This window comes from Myotis lucifugus, unplaced genomic scaffold (genome assembly GCF_000147115.1).
Source record: "Myotis lucifugus unplaced genomic scaffold, Myoluc2.0 scaffold_37, whole genome shotgun sequence".
NCBI lineage: Eukaryota > Metazoa > Chordata > Mammalia > Chiroptera > Vespertilionidae > Myotis > Myotis lucifugus.
In genome coordinates, this window is record NW_005871085.1 from 5,585,918 (window position 1) to 5,607,878 (window position 21,961).

Sequence of the window (21,961 nt, forward strand, 5' to 3'; positions counted from 1 at the left end):
TTTCAGAGTAAAGTCTATAATTATTGGAATACAGAAGTGAAGATGATAGTGGGGAACAATATGATGTTGTCAAACCCAATCAGACAGAACAGGTTAAACATGAAAGTGAATTCAGAGTCCTGTACCTCCACCCCCCACCCCTACCCTTGCTGCTGTTCCTGAGTTTGGCCCAAGTTCAGGGCTGTAGCTTCTCCATGGCCGCTACAGAGCAAGGTCTACATGGAAAAGAGCGGGCGCCCTAGTGCACCTGTAGCTGGGGCCACGAGGCTAAGAGGGTGGAGTGGAGCCGGAGAGGACGCGCTCAGGCTGAATCCCTGTGGGTCTCTTCCCTTCAGCTTCCCCGAGAGACCTCTGGGGCCAGAGGAGGCCTGCCCTCGGCAGACGCAGCACTGGTCTGTTAGGAACAATCTCTTTTTAAGAGAGTGATCAGGAGAGGTCCCTAGTTGGAGCATCAGAGAAAAGACAGAGATGGAATTTTCCTGGCCAGTGCCCACTTCTGGGCAGAGGGAGAATGACCAGGCATTTCTCAGGCTTCGGTTAGTCTCCTGATAACCCTTTGGCTTGGGTCAGGGAGAAAAACCCAGCACTTAGACTCTCTCTTGGACACGTACAAAATGTCAAGTGAGGATACCAACCCCTAGGATAGAGACCACAGGGGACACATAAGTGGATAAAACATTCCAAGATGGAAAAGAAATCACTGTTGGTGAAGGTATAAACAGTGAACTGGACTCTAAACCCCAAATCCATAGATTAACAAAAGTCCACATATACTAAATCATCCCACAATCACCACACGTGGGTTCAGGCAACACACATCTTCTGAGCTGAGCCCCCAAGTCTGCTCCTTAAATATGTGACATCAGAATTCTCAGCCACCAGATGAGATCCTTTTCATTTGAGACGGGAGCCCAATATCTAATATTGAAACATTCAAATAATAAAAAGTGGAACAAATTCCTTATTACATCTGGGCTGAGTCCAAGGGGCCGCTGATCAGATTTTGGTGACAGACAAGGGGCTTAACACACCAAGTGACAAGTCCAAACTAGAGAAGGAAAGAGGGAGAGAAAAGCAGGAGGGAACTGTGTTCACCGTACACTAAAGGGGCAGCCTGGGAGCTGGGATCCGTCAGGCTCCAAATGCAAACCTAACAGCAGATTCCTGCGGCTGGGCCAGTACCCAAGTCCTAGAACCGGTCCTCTTCACATACCTCAACACCCGCACTGCGCTCAGACAGCTTCCCGTGCTGCAGTGGAACAGCAAACACCTCCAAATGGAACCTGGGGACCCACGGCAGCAGCAGTAAATAAATACCTTGCGTATTTCTCAAATGCAGTCCTCAAACACAACCTTACATCTTAGTAAAAGAGGTCAGAAAGTACCATCAAAAGTGATATGCGTTTTCCCCTACAATACTGTTCTATCTCCAGGCCAAGAAGCTCCACTTGACTTCCTCCCCTTGCTTCTTAAAATTAGGCGACAAAGTAGAAATCCAGTTATGACAATAACAAGGCAGGTGTGTGAGCCTTGAGACATATCCGGCTCAATGAGACATATCCGACACAGCGACCCGGTGTCCCTGGACAGACAGAACTGTCTGGACACTGGGGGGCAGAGGGCCCTGGAGAGGCATCGGTCCTATTCTGTGGTCACACACACTGGAACAGTGCATTGTCACTGACCGGGCCAAGTGAAGGGAGGAGGGGGGGCAGCAGAGCTGTAACTCTGGGTTGGGAACATATACTCGTGGATGGGACGTGTTAAGTAGCTATGTTTATTATTACTTTTTTCCAGCAATCTTGCAAGAGGCAGAGTGTGACACTGAATTCAATGAGACGAGCGTGAAGGTGGGTTGGCAAAGAGCCCTTCTCTTGACGCAGGCCTCAGGCAAGTCAAGGAATGGCTGGTTCCACCGCTGGGCGTGTTTACTCCTTTGCTTCAAGAAAAAGGGTTTCTTGAGGGAACAACTTTACCTCCAACAATGATTTATTTGGGTCCAGCTGGGTTATCTAAAAAGAAAAAAAGCATATATTCAAAAGACTGAAAAAGCACGGTTTTCTCCACATGGCACTCAGGTCCTGAACGCACATTGATTTTGAGCCTGCTACGTCCTGACATGAGCATTTGTATAGGGTGTCCCAAAATTCACGCAAGATTTGCAATATAACTGTTCTCTTATTTGATCCTCAAAACAGCCCTGCGAGGTAGGTGTTATTCCCAGTTTATAATCGAGGAAACTAGGGCTTAGAGAGGTCGTCTCACAGTTCAGTGGAAGAACTAGCACCTGACCTCAAGGCACAGGTTCAGGAGCCTGGACCTCCTCCTGGGCAGGTGGAGGGTCCTTGCCGCAGCTCAGCGTGGCCAACAGAACAGGAGGCCCTGAGGAAAGGATGCTGGCTAAACGACTGATGGCATTTCTGGGCCCTCTCCCTGGTTAACTCCTGACAGCAGGGAGGCCTTTTCTGCGCGCTGGGAAGGAGCTAAGCCTTTGCGGCTCATCTGGCTGCTAAACCTCCTGTGATAAACTGCAGACACCCACTCCCCTTCGAGGAGAGGCTCCTTAGGGAGGCATAACACAATCTCCCTGGTGTGTGTGTGTGAAAAAATAAGTCAATGTCATAATGTGACTATGTTACAGAACATAAAAAAACATTATTTTATAATGTGAACCACAGAGAATAGAGCTGGACAAAATCCTCTTGGCTCAGCTGGGATATGCTAATCATACAGGGATCCTAAGTTAGGCTCCTAACCTCCTAGGCTGGGGGCAAGGATGGGACGTGGATGTTTTCTGAATGGGAGAGAAAAACAAAAATTTCTTGTTTAATGAAAGAGATCATAAATTTTAAAATGCTGAGAAATACTGGTTTAGTGGAAAGGACAATGGGTTTTGGAACCAGAAAGATTCTGGTTTAAATCACAGCTGTTTTGGCTATTAGCTTTGTGGCTTTGGAGTTAGTATCAATCATGCAGGACTGATGTGAGGATTAAATGAGAAAAAATATATAATTAGCAGAGTGTCTGGCCCAGAGCCGGTCTCAGTGATGGCTGCGGTGTGTGTGAGCAACTGTGAGGATGGATACAGGTAGCTGGGCAGCTTTACCTGCATCCATCCTGTGCGTGATGAGAGGCTGGGCAGTGTGCTGTCAGACACAGGAGCTCTGGGCCTGTGGGCAGAGACTGCAGCACCCCAGGCAGGCAATCGTGTTCTCTGCTCAGTTCAAGCCACACCCAATAAGATGGCTCCCCTGTCTTCTCCTAGCCCACTGGGGGGGTGGGGGGAGGCGGGTCCTGGAGGCCGAGTGTCATAGGCAGGCTGGTGAGCTGAAGGAGGAACACTATCTTCAACTGTATCCGGCAGAAACCTGGTATGCCCAGGAGGGTCATTAAGGAGACACATTGCCTCTAGAATCCTCTCTGCTTATAAGGAACCTAGAGCAAAGCTGCTCTATTGGTATCTCTGGGGCTCTGGGCACATGGGCAGGCAAGGTGGTGGGGAGGGCACCGCCTGCTGTCCGTCTTCCAATGCACTGGGGGCAAGCTGCTGGCAAATGTTTACCCACTTCCCCAATTAATGTACAACACCGTGCTGGCTTCTGTCAACAAGCAGAGCTGTGCTGCTGCTGCTTCCGACTCACTGGCATTTTCTGCCCAGCTGCTTCCGCTATTGTTCTTAATTAACATGCCAGAGCTCTTCCGGCACCTTCTACTTTGTTATTTGTGGTTTGTAAATATAATGTTTGCTGGGAGAAACCATAATCATAACCGTGCCAGAGCTGTGCATGCTGCCAGAAAGATCCGCTGCAAAGCAAAAGAGGCTGGGAGGCTGGAGCCTCAGGCCCAAGCTGAACCCTGCCTGGCTTGTCAACATGCAAGGTCAGAGGTTCAGAAAACACACCCAGTTTTTACATGAGAAAACTGTGTCCAGAAAACGTTAAGTGATTTTCCCTGTTACTTTAAGTGGGAAAGCTGGGACATAAGGAGGGGAAACTAAAATTTCTTGAACATCTACTACATACCAAACACTATAAATATGTCATCCCATTTAATCCCTAGACCAACTATGCAGGGTAGGTGAAAATGACAAAATTAAGGCTCAGAAGGGTTGGCACTTATTTAAGGCCTGTAAGGGTACGTGTATATTGCACAATGGTTAAAAAGAGTGAGGCAGATGTAGATTCAAATCCCAGCTGTCACTTACTACCTATATGACTTTGAAGAAGTTACACAACCAGAGAGTCTCAGTTTTCTCACCTGTATGATGGGAATAATCGGTTTCTCCTTTATAGGCTGTGGTGACAGCTAACTGGAATAATGCTGGTGAGGCCGCTGGCACAGTGCCCGAGCCAGGAAGTGCTCAGAGGGTGGCAGCCATCACTAGCTGGAGTGCTGCCTTGGGTAAAGGACCTGGTCTGTCTGACCTCAATGTTGGAGCTTTTCCTCCAAAACTTCCTGGAGCTCAGCCTGCACCTGGCCGCCATTCTTATTTCTACCCAGTGCCCAGCAGAAGTGCTCCCTTTTCCTTGATAGGGCAATGCCTCAATATCTGGAGACCGCCTTTTATAGCTGCGGTGGGGCTGGGCCACAATGGACTGCTTCACAGCAAACATGGTTGTGCTGGGGCTGTGTGATCTAGTGCCCCGGATCATAAGCAATTTTTTTTTTCTGAAGGTCATGTCAGACAGGAGTTTCAAAGTGAACAGGATAGTCTCTGTTTTCACTCTCATTTGACTGGTGTAGACCTAGGGGATGTAGGTCCCCATGCTTCATTCCAGCACAACAGTGGCCATGTTGTGAAACCACGCTGCCGTGCTCTGGGCCCATTCAAGAAGAGGTGGAGCACGCCAGGAGGGACAGAGCCTAGCAGGACAGAGTCTAAACACCACGTTCGTTCTCTGAGAAACAGCTGCAGAGCGGGAGGTGTCTCCCTGGAGGGGCACTGGGAAGTGCTGCCTGTGTGCCTCAGGGCAGGCAGGGGCCCTGTCAGCCCTTTGAATATCTTAGGACTGATAAGTAGACAGAGCAGAGGTGTCTGCTCTGTCTACTTATCAGACAGATAAGTCAACTACTTATCAGAAAGTTCTGTGCAGCTCCAGTGGGTAGAGCTGGGATCAGTGAGGTAAAACAGCAAAGAAACAGAACTCAGCTGGTCAGAAAGAGCTTAGCAGAGCTGTAGCTGCTGGTGTGGCTACTTCTGCTTCTCTTTCTTTTACCTTTTCTTCTTCCTTCTGTCCTTTATTTTCTTCTTGTTCTTCTTCTTTATCATCATCATTGCAGCAACTATCAGTTATTGAATGCCTACCATGTAGCTGGAACCATGCTAACTACTTTGTATATAGTACCGTAAGTAGTCCTCAGAACACCCAGTGAAGTAGGTTATTGCCATTTTACAGAAGATAGCATGGCTTATCTCGACCAAGGCTGCAAATAGAATAAAGTTTCAAACTCAAGTCTATCTGACTCCAACAAGCACAATAACCAAAAGCACCTGGCCAACATCGCCACCAGGCTGCCTTGGGTGATGGAGGGGTTGGGAGGGTAGAGTGAGCGTACTCTCTAGTGTCCCTAGAAGCATTCCAATAGAGGCTTATTTGAAGAACATGATGATGATGATGATGATGGTGATAATAATAATGGCTAACATTTACTGAGCATTTACTTTGTTCCCTGCATATTCCAAGCACTTTACATTTTAAAAATAATTTGTTTTTCATAATAACCCTCTGGGGTGGGTTATCTGAGATCAGTACTATTATTATTCTCATTTTACAGATGAAGAAACTGAGCCAAGGAACAGACTAAGTAACTCGCCTAAGGTCTCAAAGTTATTAAGAGCAGAGCCAGATGTGAACCAAGGCAACCTAGCTTTGAAATCCATGTTTAACTACCAGACTATTCTGCCAGAGGTGTTGCTAAGAACAGGAGCCACACAGAAAGAAGTTGGATGAGATGACCCCGAGGCTGTTTCTAACCAAGTTTCCAGGATATAAGATCACTTTAAGAATGACAAAAGGTTAAAGGTAAGAAAAAATCCTGAAATGTTTATAAAATACGAATACAAAAACCCAATCTGAGCATGTGTTTTGCTATTTCCTTGGGACTTTACTGACTATATTGACTCTAAATCAACACAGAAACCCACAATTGGGACTTCTTGGGAAAGGAGGGGAATTTTCAAATAAGAGGTATGGCCTGACTTTGTCTATGTTAGAAGAGAAAATTCAACCATCTTGACATTTTATTCATTACACTTAGGAAAAAAATTGATATATTTTCTCACTAAATTAATAATGTCAAACAGTTCAACCCTTCATTTCACAGGTCGGCAACCTGAGGCTCAGAGAGGTCAAGTGACTTGGCCCAGGTGGCACAGCTGGTAAGGTGCAGATACAGTAGTCTGCCCCAGAGTGTCTGACTTCTATTTCAGGATTCTTTCTGGCCACATCATTTTGTTTCTCTCTCTCTTTTTTTTAAATACCTGAGCATAAACATCACACTACTAGTAGACTGGAAGCTACTTGAGGTGAGGAGCTGAGTAATACTAAAAATAATAGTAGCAGCAATATATGCATAATATTGTATAGTTTGCAAGATATCTACACAACCATTAATTCACAATCATGTAGGGTAGGTGTTATTATTAATCCTTTTTATTTAATTTTGCTAAGGAAATGCTTTTATTTATTTTTTAATTTTTTAAAATTGATTTTAGAGAAGAAGGGAGAATGGATGGGGGAGGGAGGGAGGGAGGAAGAGAGGGAGGGAAAGAGAGAGAGAGAGAGAGAGAGAGAGAGAGAGAGAGATGAGAGAGAACATCAATTGGGTTGTCCTCCATACGTGCCTCGACCAAGAATTGAACCTGAGACCTTCTGATGCATGCTCCAATTAACTGAATCACACCTGCCAGGGTTAGGAAATGCTTTTAGCTTGAAGTTGAATAAAGGAAAGTCTGGATCTAATATTTTCACATTTAGAAAAAATTCTAGATTCATCAAATGATGCTGAAATGACTGAATATCCACATGCAAATAAGTGTATCTATATGCAGATCTTACACCGGTTACAAAAATTACCTCAAAATGTAAAACACAAAATTATAAAATTCCTAGAAGATAACATAGGGAAAAAAAATCTAAGTGACTTTTGACATACCAAAGACACAATTCATAAAATAACTGATAAACTAAACTTCATTAAAATTAAAAATTTCTGCTCTGCAAAGACACCATCAAGAGAAGGAGACATCGTCAATGGACTATGGTAAAATATTTGCAAAAGGCACATCTGATAAAGAACTATTATCCAAAATATATAAAGAGCTCTAAAACGCAATAAGAAAACAACTCAATTACAAAGTGGGCCAAAGACCTGAAAGACACTTCGTCAAAGAAGATACACAAATGGAAAATAAGCATATGGAAAGATGCACCACATCCTCTACCACTGGGAAACGCAAATTAAAACTGAGATACCACTACACACCTGTAAGAATGGCCGAAAACCAGAACACAGACAAATGCTGGCAAGGATATGGAGCAACATGGACTCTCATTCATTGCTGCTGGGAATGCAAAATGACATAGCTACTTTGGGAGAGAGTTTGGTGGTTTTTTAAAAAAGAACCATATTTTTATTAGATAATCCAGTAACCATACTCCTTGTTATTTACCCAAAAGAGCTGAAAATGTATGTTCACAAAAACCTGCACACAGATGTTTATAACACTTTTATTCATAACTGCCAAAATGAAAGCAACCAAGATGAGCTAACAAGAAATAAGCTATCAAGCCATGGAAAGACATGGAGAAATCTTAAATGCATATTACTAAGTGAAGAAAACCACTCTAAAAGGGTTACATACTATATGATTCCAACTATTTGACATTCTGGAATAGGTAAAACTAGGGAAATAGCAAAGAAAACATCACTAGTTGTTAGGGATTTTTTTGAGGGGGGGGGTGAATAGGCAGAACACAGAGGATTTTTAGGGCAGTGAAAACACTCTCTATCCTATCTAATAAAGAGGGAATATGCTAATTGACCCTCATGCCGTTGCAAAGATGGCGGTGCCCACAGCCAATAAGGAGGGAATATGCTAATTGACTGTCATGCCCTCAAAGATGGCGGGGCCCACAGCCACAAGATGGTGGCGCCCAGTTCCCTCAGCCCTGCCAGGGCGCCTGCCTCCAGAGTCTCCCAGTTCCCTCAGCCCCCCAGCCCCCCAGAGCCGGCCCAAGTCGCAGGCAAGCCTCAAATGTCGGCTGCCCAGCTGCCCAGGACCGCCTGAGGCTCAGGTAACCAGGGCCGGCCGAGGCTTGCGCTGCTGGCAGTGGCAGCAGCAGAGGTGTGATGGGGCGTTACCTTCCCCTGATCGCCGGGTCGCCTCCTGCCCCTGAGGGCTCCCGGACTGTGAGAGGGGGCAGGCCAGGCTGAGGGAACCCCCCTCTAGTGCATGAATTTTCATGCACCGGGCCTCTAGTGATACTATAAATGATAGATATATGTCATTACACATTTGTCCAAACCCTTTCTGGAGCCAAGCTGCCCTCCTAAAGTGTACAAGGCCTGCAGTGTCAGCTGTGCCAAGGACTGGGTGGGCAAGTCTCTAATTTAGGGGCAAAGAATATATCAGCAAGCCCTTTGGCTCAGATCCCAAGCCACAATCTATGATCAACCTTTTCAGTAACAGAGACATTGTTTTTATCCCTACCTGAGTCCTATGTTTAGCTTCAATTAGTCTTGAACTAGTTAAGTTAAAAGATATTATTTAATGACCCTTAAAACCCCAAGTCCCACATAGTATTAAGCAAGTACTGAACAATTATAATTTGATGCAATCTGATACAAGGGCTACAACTCTATTTTTCTCAAAGTCTGTTTGGTCCTGATTAGAAGATGAGAGAGTCCCCCAGTAAGGACAAAAATAAATTCAAAAATACATTTCCCATGTAACATAAAGCTACAATAAGGCTTATTCTTAAAGAAATGCTTCTTTAAACCCAAGCTATTTGAACACAAAATGAACGTGCTAATAATTTTTCTGAAGAATGTGTACATAATAATGACTATTATTTTACAGCCTTCAAAGCACTTTCCCATATAGCACCTAAATTTCAGACCTATCTGAGGAGACTGGGCTGATTTATCATCATTTTTACAATGAGAACAACAAAGCTCAAATCAGAACATTACTTACATATGGTCAAGTGGAAACTGGTGGATCTCCCATTTGAACTCAGGTCTTTTCACTTCAAGTCCTGAGCTCTGTCTACTCTATGAGGCAGCACAAAGGCTACATGGGTAAATTCCCAGACTACAGGGAAGTAAAGCTTATCTGCTTTTGGTTTTGTTCAAAATTAGCACTTAACCTGAACTTGTGGGAACTAATCTTTTTGGTACGCTATAGTAAACTATTCTGTTAGTACTCCATTAGAAAACCATGCATATTAAATATCATAAGTTTAAAAAATAACTGTTAATGTCATACTACCAAAAAAGTTACCATTTGACATTTTATAAGTGCCAAGCACTATACTTCCTGTTCTATATATAGTGTCTAATTAAATGGTCACAACACTTCTATGAGGTAATTGCTCCTATTATTCCCATTTTATAGGTGAATTCTCTGAGATCAAAAATGATTAAGGGACTTGCCCAAGATTACATAGCTAGGAAAGATGAGGCCGGGATTTGCACCCAGGTTTGTGAGCTGCCAGCCTGCATTCTAGCATTTCCCTTCACCTCTGACTCTACTTCTAAGCAGGGGGCAGTTAATGACTGGCTGGCTTTCCCTTGGGCATAAGGAAAGCAGGCACTCTGTTGCTGTGTTGTGGCTCATGGCTCTGTTGTGATATGGACTTTGTTGTTCCCCATAGGTTATCTTTTGCTACTGTCACCTTGGTCCTAATTGCTAATTGCCCATTTTCTGTAAACACCTTTTGATGAAGTGGGAATCCCTGAAGAGGGAAGTTACAACCACAAAGTATCAGAGGGAGAATTTCAGAGTTGAACTGCTAGTCATGTGCTGATCAGGGTGTGAAAGGCTTCTGTAACTGTAAAGTCCTTTGTAAACATAGGGGATTACTAATCCCCATTATCATCATCATCATGGTCATCACCCACAATGCCAGCTGTAGCTCCTAGCAAATTCTCCTCTACACTTGCTGAAGGCAGTAATGCAACCCCCAAAGGAACTTCCAGTTTGGAAGGGTCCACTATTGGGACTACTCTATGGCTATTCCCATCCCAGCTTCCTGTGTAGTTTCTGGATCAATGTCTCATCGGATCACAGGAGGAAAGTGGCACTGGGGTGAGGGCTTCCTAGAAACAGTGATGATGCTCCATTGCTAAACTGGTAGGATAACTGGGGTTCTGGAGAGTGAGGTTGAGTGGGCTTCTGGGACTGCAAAGCACAGGGTACCTACAGGACATTTCCCCCCCATGACTTTGTTTTCAGGTGGGAAGAAGGCAGAAATGAATGAAAAGTTAAAGGAAGAACAAGGAAGAGAAGACAAAGGTGACCAAGGGATGAAAATTGTATCTAGTAGGCTGCCCTGTTTTTTTGCTTTACAGTTAACATTCATTGGAGCTTACTAGGTGCTAACTATTCTAAGTGCTTTATAAGCACTACACAACCTTATGAGGAATAGAAGCTCAGAGAGTTTATATAACCTGTCTCAGGTTGCACAGGCAGGAAGTGACAGAGCAAGGATTTAAAACTAGGTCTGGCTCCAAAGTGTTCTTTTTTATTTATTGATTTGAGAAAGAGGGAAAGAGAGAGGAATGCAGGGAGTGAGAGGGAGGAAGAGAGGGAGGAAGAAAGGGAAGGAAGGAGGGAGGGAAGGAATGGGGAGAGAGAGAGAGAGAGAGAGAGAGAGAGAGAGAGAGAGAGAGATCAATTTGTTGTTCCACATATTTATGCATTTATTGGTTGTTTCTTATATACGCCCTGACTGGGGATCTAACCCACAACCTTGGCATGTCAGGATGACACTCTAACCAATGGAGCTACCCAACCAGGGCTCCAAAGTGTTCTTAATCATCACACTAGATAATTTTAGTATTGTAGTCATACACTGGCCTATTTATTCTAAGTCTCCTGATTGAAAGGATGATCTCCTTCATGTAACTGAAGCACAAATCTCCTCATAATAGAATATATGACTACCGTAAGCATTTGGGCATATTTCACTCAACTAGTGAGTGTTAGAGCTGGAGGGGTCTTCGGAGGTCATCTCTGCAACAGAAGGGGACAGAAAAGCTGTCAGTGGAAAAAATTTACCCAAGGTTACTGAGCATTCATGGCAGATGTGGGACCAAATCTGGAGTCTTCATTCTCAGCTGTGACTTCAGATGGACTATTTAATGAAGATACCAATTCTAAAGTGTTACTAATGCCAAATGGCCTCACATCTGGCACACTGTTAGGAAGATCCTAAACACCAAGTAAAAAACGTGACCCTCTTCTTGCACTGGTATCCCTGGTGGGGACTCTGGTCACTCTACTATTAAACAGCAATGTTAATGGGGAAGGTCCAAAGGGAATAGAGGGGCTTCTAACAAGAGGGTAGGGTGGGGGTGGGAAGGGAGAAGCCTCTTTAGTCTAGAAACAGGAAGAGATCCAAGTCTGTAGAGCAAGCATGTCAAACTTGCGGCCGGCCCACAATGAATATTTTTGCAGTCCAGCCAATATAATGGTATGTAAGAAATGTTTTAATATAAATTTTGTAACTTAATTTTACAATATCCTGTTATACATAATTATTAATAACTAACTACAATGCTCCCTAATGACTGATTACTATAATTGTGTTGCATTCATTTCCCTTATGCACCTTACGCGCAGGCGCACCATTTCTCTCCACTAATACTACCAGGTAGCAGCGAATATTTTAGTAGCCGAGTGCCACGTCATTAGTCTTGGACTGACTTGTTTGGTGTGTACAACAGGAAATATTTCACTTTCGGAGAACAAGAAAAATAGGTTTATTTGTGTTACGCTTATTAATCTGTGCAGTTAGTTATTCAGTGTCTGGTAAGTTAATGTTCAAGAATGTTCTATTATTTTATGTTAACGATTACTCATTTATTTCAGCCCCTTGTATTGAGCATGTCTCTATCGAAATAAATCTACGTTTCTATGAAAATTGAAGCTTTTGTTTTTTTTGCAGCCCACATAAACTTAAACCTTGCTTATTTGGCCCATGTTAACCTTTGAGTTTGACATGCCTGCTGTAGAGTGAACATAAAAAGAATGAAAACAGGCATGTCTCCTCATCCTGGGAAGCTAGTTCCCAAGATTAGTCCCTCTTGGGCTCTGGAAGAAACTATTTCAAATAAATAAAACAAAGTCCTGCTTTAGAGCTCACTGTCCCTGAATGCCCAATAAATAGGGTATAGGCAACTTTGTGAATGAGGATTCCGCAGTGTGGCAACATGCTGGCTCTCCACCCCTCAGGGCAGCCAGAACCTCAGGGCTGGGGTGGTTCTCACCCTGAGCAACCTAGTACGGGTACCCCAGTGAGGCACACAAACATTTTCAATGTGTGCAGTGATTTGAAAAAGGCTGGGAAGCACTGATCTAGGGAATACGCCTCACTTCAGAGGCGGATATCATGGAAGGCTGCCAGGTTCTGTATAAAAGGTTCCTAGGGTGCCTCTGATAAAAGATTGGTCCACAACACTAGCCACTATGTTTAGAGAGAAACCTGTTAGCTGGTTAGGTTTGGAACTGCTACCTCAGCTTAAAAATCTGAGAAGCCTGGTTATTGTCTGCCCAGAGCTTCATCACTAGGCAAGGGTTACATCCTGAGTAGGAGGCAGTGAGAAAGAAACTGGAAAAAAGAAAAAAAAGAGAACTGGTGGCTTCTGAATCCCAGTTCTGCATGTATGCTCTTGAGCAGGTCATTTAACCTCCAGCAGACCCAAACTTCTCATCTGTAAGCTGCGAAGGACATTACCCAACAACTAATAGGCTCTAATAGACCATTTCTCTCTGGGTCTCTCTTCCACACTGCCACTCGAGAGTTGAACAAAATATCTGATCCTGTCTCTCTCCTACTTAAAATTCTTGAATGGTTCCTTAGGGCAACAGGATAAGGCCCTTTTGCTTTGGCCTCGTTTTCCCAATTTGTGAATGGGTGGTGTTTCTGGCAAGGCTCACAGCACACCCATAATGGACGGCAAGGCTGAAAAGACAGTTTGGAGATAGATAATGAAGGGCTTGAATGTCTTATTAAATGTAAACTCCCAGGCTTCAGAGAGATCTGGAGCGGCATGTTCGTGGTGCTCTTCAGGCAGAGTGGCTATGGAGGAAGCGAGCATTTTGAATGCATTTTAATATCCAAGCAGGGCCACCGAGCTGGTGCATGCATAGCTCTGCACGCAAACACCACTCAGGAGCTGGAGCTTTGAACAGGAGTTAAAAGAGTTGAGTCCCTAACGGCACACAAAAGACTTGACGGTGTGATTTATTCTGATGTATTTACTTATCCAATTACCAAAACAGCAGGAGATCATTAAATTTTCTAGTTACCAGATGCAGCATGTTCAATATCTTAAGTGTTACCAAGGCTCTCTCTGAGCTATTTTCATATTACATTTCATCTGCCCAAAAGCTTATGAAAGTGGAAGGCAAGAATCATGAACAGAGCAGGTGTTTTCTTTGAAGGCTTGCCCAGCAGGCACCTATACAATACCAAACTCATACCAGAAACTCCCAAACTCTCCCTTGGATTTAAGGAAAAGTACCATGATGAGAAAAAAGTATTTAGGAGAGAAGTTGTTAAGGAAGTGGTACTTGAGGTGGCTGGAGATACGTATTTTATCTGGCCAGACTTTTCTGCGTGTTCATTTCCTATCAGTTTGGTCCCCGTGTCCACACAGGGTCAGGGCTCAGAGTAGAGGAAGAGAGAAGGGAACACACACGCTCTGGGAGACTGCAAACCTCGCCCTAAACTTTCCATTCTTCTTTGGACTACCTGTGTGATCTCGGACAAACCACTTTTGAGCAACTTAAAGACAAAAACTGTTTCCTGCTTCTATATTTCCAGCTTCTAGCAAAGAACCCGGTGCATTATGTACTCTCAATTAATGTTTGTTGAATAAATCAGACCAGAGAATGTTTGGTCATTATTGAACATTGCAAAATAGAGAGCAAGACTTTATTAACAACATTTTAGGAGTTAAGTGGCAAGATAGGTGTTTGGTCTATTTTATATTGAAAAATACATGTCCTGTAAGTTATACGTGGGCCTAAACTTTTTGAAAGGGTGGTCATGGCTTGGCCCCTACATTCTTTCTCTAAATACCTCACAGACCTTATGCTCCAGCCAATTAGAGCCATTTGCTATTCCCTAAATATGCCTGATGCTTTTCTCACCCAAACTTTGCTTTTGCTGTTTCCCCTACTAGACTGTCCTTCATCCTGTTGAAAATTTATAAATTCTCAAGGCTCAGCTCAGATACTACTTCATCCACAAAACCAAGCCGAAGTGACAGAGACTAAATTAAACTCTTTCTCCTGTTCCTTGTGTAAGAGAAGTAATCCTAAGTGGTAACTTCTTCTATTCACTGGGCCATGGGCTCCTGGAACACAGGCGCTATGTACATTCATTGTGGCCTCTGCCTCACGTGCCTATTTCACTGCCCTGAATGTGGTCAATTCACGTTTGCTGCACTAATGCCTTTGTTTAACCTTAGGATCCTCCGACAAGGTGGCAGCCAAGGTCTGCTGGCAGATTTAAGGTCAGTGTTTAAACTGAAATGTAGGCACTGGCAATGTCCTCTGCTTAACCAGCACTCCTGTATTTTGACTAGGCAAGGCAACCCATTTCTGGAGGATCTAACTCAAAGGTCAGCTACAGTTTCACATGGAGTTATCCGTCTGTTATGCCTCTCAGGTTATTGTGCAACTTGTCTATGAGTCTGTCTCTCAGGTTGAATTCTGAGGGCATATAATGAGGTCTCACTGGCTATCTATCCCCAGAGACCAGTCCACTGCTGGAAAGAGTGTGAATTCAATAGATGTTTGCTGAAAGACGACCTACTGAGCGACTGAGTGGAGGCTCCCCACTCCTTGCTAGACCCACCACCAAGCCAAAGAAAGGGAGTGAAGAGGAGCTGTATCCTTAGGCCTCTTTCCCTAGCCTCACCCCTAAAACAGGCAGAACCTGTCACTATTATCAGTTCACCTAGCAGGTCACCCAGCTCTCGACTCTCTCTGGCCCTTGCCTTAGTCAGTCCTGCTGCACAGACACAGGGAATGACAATAAGTTTGCATCAGTAGCCCTTTCAGAAGGGACAGATTTTTCCCTAAACTGCTGTTGGAATTGGCTAATTAGAAGGCTTTAAAAAATCTTAATACTCTAAACAGAGAAAACTGGTTCTGAATTATTAAGCAACATTTTCAATGCATTTGAATAACCTTAAGTGACTTAGCTGCCACCTGATCCTAAGCTCTGGCTCAGATAAATAAATGTGAAATATTGTCAAAGCCCCGGCTTATAGCAGCCTCCAGCTACAGTAAATAAAGCTTAAGTCTCCATAAACTGCCTGGGGCAGAGACATTTTCATATAAAAGGAGTAGGAGAAGACGATATTAAATAAAGCCAGAAGGAACAGGAAGCCAATGGTTTTGTTCCAGTGTTCAGAAGAGAGTTGTCAGTAGGGCAAGGATTTTCTCTATTCAGGTCATTTAATCATAGAATCACATAGTATCGGAGCTGAGGGAGGATTTAGAAAGCACTCACTTTAATCTCTTCATATTTCAGAAGAGGAAAATAAGACCCAGGAAAGTATGTACCCTGCATGAAATCACACAACAAATGGATGGAAGAATAAAAATTCTTCCCCAGGGTGCCTGGCTCTCACCTTAGTCCCCTTCCCACCACGACACATCCTCTGAGAATGTCCACTGGAGACATCAACATGAGACTGACAACTAACTGGTTGTTAAAAATCACTTGAAAATTTTAGCCAGCCAGGAGACTTCTAGAGCTCTGATTCCAGACTCCATGGCCCCACCTCTGGACTTTATAAGTTTTCTTCTCATGACATGGGGCTGGGGGGGGGGGGGATAGGTGGGGAAGGGGAAAAAACCAGGAATAAGTGAGGGTGAATGTTACTATATAATGTGGTCCCTCTTTTGCCTATCCTCAAGTCATGAGGATACCATGAGTTTCTGCCTGGTGAGATGAAAAATACAAAAACAAAAACAGTGAATGCATGAATAGGTAGGAATATGTTTTTCTCTCATTTATTTACTAAACAAGTATTTCCTTAATATTTACTATGATATCAGAACAGGCACTATCTCTGCCCTCAAGGAGTGTAGATTCTAGGGCTGGATGCAGACAGGAAATCGACCCACTGCAATTCAGAATAGTAAAGGGCTATAATAGAGAGCATGAGGAAGGGAAACACCTAACTCAGTCATATGGTCTCCATTAGCTCTATGTTCCTCTTTTCCTCTGTGTCTCATTCTAATATGCACAAGTCTTTCCTACATCTAACTATTTTACTGACTTACACTTTCATAAACAATAAACCGATATTAGTTGCTTACTATGTGGCAGGCTCTGTATTCAGATGAATTAGATATGATCCCAAATAACTTCAGATTTGATGTTACAATTCTTTTTGTTTGTTTACAAAATGTATATCTGCCCTTCATTTTGTAATTATTGTAAATTTGGGCCAACCATTTCTAGTTCTGGCATCTTTTGATTTTCCTTGATCAGGTTACTTTCCTTCTCTGCATCTTGGGTTTTTAAATCCATAAAATAGGGGTCTTTTCTTTCTCACAGTCTAATATCCATGCATGAGGAAGGCCTGTTCACACAAGGCTCTCACATATAGCCAACTAGAGGAAGGAAAGTGAAATAAATTTGGAAATGTCAAAAGAATCTTCACGTTTGGGATTCAGGAGTAGACATTAAACCTAAGGCCTTGAGGTCCTGGTTGTGGGGGAAGAGCAGGTGTGGTGCGGGTGAAGTGGGCTGGGGCCGCGGCAGGCTGCTGCATGTGCTAATGCACTCTGGAACTCCAGCACTGGCTTTGAGAATTACAAGGAGTGTGGAGAAAAGGTTAATCTGCACATATACAGTTGTTTGTATTTAAAGTGGGGTTATTATAAAGACTAAGTTTAAGTGAGCACAGCTTGTCTGCAGAAGCACCTGGCATACTGAGCACAGAACTAATGATTTTTTATTTATGGCTGAATGGAGTCAGATGGGATTGTACATGCAGCCTTCAAAAGTTTATTTGATTTCTGATATAGCATTTTGAATGGTAGTGCTTTATAAACTCCTTATAAAATTAAGTTCTGAGGCAAAATAAGTAAGTTTATAAAGACTTAAACACATCAACAAACCTATACATAATCAGTTACATCTTATATTCAGCATGGTATGAGGAAAGCACCTAGGTTTTGGGAATCAAATACTGGTATTGATATTTATTGTGCAAATCTGAGAAATGTAAGCTCTCCTAAGCTTCTGTGTCCTCATCTGTAAAATGGGGATAATATCTACTTTCAGAGAACTAATATACTTGATTATGCATATAATAGGCACAAAAATAAATGGCTGTATTCATTGTCATCAATCCCTACCACAACACACCAAGTTCTTTGTAAATAAGGTAGAAAGGGCAGAGGACAATTTTATTAAGACTCTGAATTCCACGCAGCTTTCATGAAATGGTTGTACTTTTACAAATACACTTTAAAACTCCTTTATGTATTCCTTTGATCTGGTCAGGAGCATACAATAATGGGTTTTCTTACATAATACCACCTTTCTCTCAATACCTCTGTAGCAAGAGCTAGGAAATGGCAGAATTGGGATTCAGTCTGGACTCTAGAACCCATTCATTCAACCACTAGCCTATACTGTCACTCCACTACTTATCTCCTTCAAATCTGCCCCAGTCACTTCCAGGTGTTGGCCACTCTCACAGTTTAAATCTCCTTATCCTCTGTTAGAAAGCACCACCTAGACCAGTGATGGCGAACCTATGACATACGTGTCAGAGGTGACACGCGAACTCATTTTTTGGTTGATTTTTCTTTGTTAAATGGCATTTAAATATATAAAATAAATATCAAAAATATGTCTTTGTTTTACTATGGTTGCAAATATCAAAAAATTTCTACATGTGACACGGCACCAGAGTTAAGTTAGGGTTTTTCAAAATGCTGACACGCCGAGCTCAAAAGGTTCACCATCACTGACCTAGACTTCCTCCTGGCATCTCAGTCTCCTGACATAGCTAAAAATCACCAAATCCCATGGATTCTTCCTTCCTCCTGATTCTGCTGCCTTCTTTTTAATCCCATCATCGCCGGGACCTCTAAGTCACCCCTAACAACTCCTTGTTCCTGACATAGCTAAAAATCACCAAATCCCATGGATTCTTCCTTCCTCCTGATAGTTCCTCATGTTGTGACCCAACCATAAAATTATTTTCGTTGCTACTTCATAACTGTAATGTTGCTACTGTTATGAATTGTAATGTAAATATCTGATATGCAAGATGGTCTTAGGCGACCCCTGTGAAAGGGTCGTTCAACTGCCAAAGGGGTCTCGACCCACAGGTTGAGAACCGCTGTCTTATTTGGTCTCCCTTCCCTAGGGTCTCCCTACTCTAATCCTTCCTAATGAAAATAATCAGTAAGTTTGAGGCAGTAGGGAAAAGGCAGAAATGTGGAATCAAAAGACCTAGGTGGAGTCACTGCTCTGCAACTTATTAGCTATGTCAATTTGCATTAGCTATTTGGCAATTCTAAGCATAAATTTCTCTTACTACAAGGGTTAATACCTACCTTAACCAGTTCAAATTTCCACCAGAATTGGTTTTGTGAGGGCAAGAACTTTGTCTAGCCCCGTGGTCGGCAAACTGCAGCTCTTTGGCCCCTTGAGTGTGGCTCTTCCTAAGCCTTAGGAGTACCCTAATTAAGTTAATAACAATGTACCTACCTGTATAGTTTAAGTTTAAAAAATTTGGCTCTCAAAAGAAATTTCAATCGTTGTACTGTTGATATTTGGCTCTGTTGACTAATGAGTTTGCCGACCACTGGTCTAGCCTATTTACTACTATATCCCCAATGTCTTGAGCACAACAGGTGCTCAAATAATATTTGCTGGATTTAATGCAATGATTTTTTCAATTGGTGTGCTGTAAAAGAATTTCTTTTCCTTTAGATTGAAAAATAAAAAATATGATAACAGACAATATAACAAATAGCCATCCAGTATGAATGAATCAAAATACCTATTTTTGTCAGATCAGCAAAAATGTATTTTTGTGTGTGCTGCAGAATTTTAGTAATTAGTTTATGTGTGCCATGAGATGAAAAAGGTTGAAAATTGCTGTATTAATGCACAGAAAGTCCTTTAGTTATTTTTTCAATTCCTATCTCATTTCCCTCCATGCCTGACTTCACATCCTAAATTCCAGCATAGCAAACTGTTTGCAATTCCCCAAACATACACTGGCTTTTATTCCTATGGTTTTATTTATACTTCTGCTTGACAAATGGCCATTCCTTTAAATATGACTACCTCTCTATATAAAAGCCTAAGTGACCAACCAACTGGCGGACTGGCTGATGGCTATGATGCGTAATGACCACCAGAGGGCAGATGCTCCGACTGGTAGCTATGACACGCACTGACCACCAGGGGGAAGATGCTCAACACAGGAGCTGCTGAGCTGTGGTGACTTGGCAGCTATAGTTCTTGGGTGACACACCCAGAACTAGAGAGGAGGGAGCCCGATCCCCGAAGGCCAGGTTGAGGGACCCCACTGGTGCACGAATCCCTGCACTGGGCCTCTAGTAGTATAATATCAAACCAGGAAAATGACACTGGTATGATACTGTTAACTAGATTATAGGCCTTAATTCACATTTCATCAGTTTTTATGTATATTCAGTTGAGTATATGTCTGTGAATATTTCTTTGCGATTTTATCTTGTGCAGATTTGTGTAACCACTACCACAATCAAGACACAGAATAAAACCATAAAATGTAGTCACACCCACCCCTTACACCTACACCATCTTTATAATTATGCCAATTAAAGAATGTTATATACATGTAATCATACAGTGAGTAACCTTTTGAGCTTGCCTTTTCTCACTCAGCATAATGCCCTTGAGATCCCAAGTTGTTTCATGTGTTGAGTTCATTCCTTTTTATTGCTGAGTAGTTTTTCACTACTCCTTTAAAAAAATAGTTTAAACTCTGTTTCTTCTGTGAAGCTTTACTGTCTTCCAAGTTGCTAAAACTTTAAATATTTCTAGTTAAAAACCACTCTGAACCTTTTTATTTTCAGGCATGTAAGGCACACTGTTTGATATCCTTACTTGAAGCTGGTAGTTTCTAAACAGTTAATATTTGACTTCTTTGTCCTCTTGAAACAAAACAAAACAAAACAAAACAGGATAGGAAGGAGGAAGTGGGGATGGGGAGAGAAATAATCACCATTACCATCATATCAGTTACCATTATTAAATTCTTACTGTGCTAAATGCTGTATGTATTAAACATTTCACATTCATTCTTTCATTTAATGTTCACAAGCCTTTGAAATAGGTATTGTTACTTTCATTTTACCAAGAGATTAAGTAATTTCTCTAAGATCACTTTAGGAAGAGGTGATCCAGAATTCAAAGCCAGGTCCATTGGATTCCACAGCCTACGTATGCTCTTGTTTCAGGCTACAATGCCGAAAAGAGCAGGTAGTGTTAAATAAATCATTCTTACAGTGTTGATTTATATTTGCTTAAGACAAGCAAGGAAAAATAAATACCAACAACTTCCCTTTATTTTAAGTAGCCAGGCTAAGAAAGTATTCTCCCTCTGTGAGGAAAAGTGGCTGTAGTCTCAAGGACAACTGCAGGAAATCTGAGCAGACCAAAGCAGATTTGGGCAAATTTACATAAAGGATGTTGGCACTCTAGAAACTAAGAGATGGCCATATCCAGGGATTGTGTTTCCCTCAGGATCTCTTGAAAGTCTCCTTTGAGAATACAGGAATAACGGGTGCTTATTAATATTTTTCTGAAGCTACATCTACCTTTCATTACAGGACTAAGTTCTGTTACAAGCCAAGGTGAGAGGCAAAATCAAATGCTTAGAAGTTTCCCAGTTTACAGAGTTCCACTTACATATCCAGTAGTAAATCCCAGAAGTGAATCCGAGATATGAATATCTTAAAAAATAAAACTATATGTATGCCTAACAGCTATTCTTTTAAAAGGCTTGCTTGTTGGTCCTTGGCTGGCATTTGTGAACTTGGGTTTGGGGGAGGGGTCCCACCATTCCCAGAACTGATAAGAGTGGCTCACTAAGCCTAAACTGATTTTCATTTACATTAATGTCCTTTTTGTTTTTAAAGTATTACTTATAGTTTATGCTTAACATCTGCTTTCCTTCTGGGATTCTGGAATATTGGTATGTGCCAGGGAAAGGGTACCTACATGATCAGCTTCCAATAAAAATCTTGGGTACGGAGTCCCTAATAAGCTTCCTTGCTTATTATATTTCACATGTATTGTCTCAAATCATTGCTGGGGGAATTAAGCTCATCCTGTGTGATTCCACTGGGAGAGGACTCTTGGAAGCTTGTGTCTGGTTTCCCATGGTCTTTACCTCATGTGCCTTTTCTCTGTGCTAATTTTGTGTTGTATCCTTTTGCTGTAATAAATCATAGCCATGAGTATTACTATATGTCGAATACTGTAAGTTTTGCTAGGGAATCACCAAACCTAACTGGCAACCTTTCGGTGCTTGGGACACTGCTCAACCAACCGAGCCACACTGGCCAGAGCATGACCCAAACTTTTAACTATGCCTTTGTGTTTCCACCTAATCAACATCTCCCTATGCAAGGCTTCATTTCCTTTATAATGCCTTCCCTTATCACTGCAGGCTGAAATTATCTATTCTTCTG

At 42.5% G+C, this 21,961-nt stretch overlaps 1 protein-coding gene across 2 annotated transcripts in view; it reads right to left on the minus strand.

Annotated features, from left to right (window-relative positions):
* Positions 1-21,961, minus strand: part of FAF1 (Fas associated factor 1) — a 324,982-nt gene continuing 303,021 nt past the window's right edge. Inside the window, exon 19 of one of the 2 annotated variants that reach the window (XM_023752761.1) lies at positions 1-2,012. In XM_023752761.1, coding sequence (XP_023608529.1) covers positions 1,929-2,012 — 84 coding nt within the window. In that variant the 3' untranslated portion in view covers positions 1-1,928. The remainder of the gene's footprint in view (positions 2,013-21,961) is intronic. The other variant, XM_023752762.1, reaches the window with a different exon arrangement.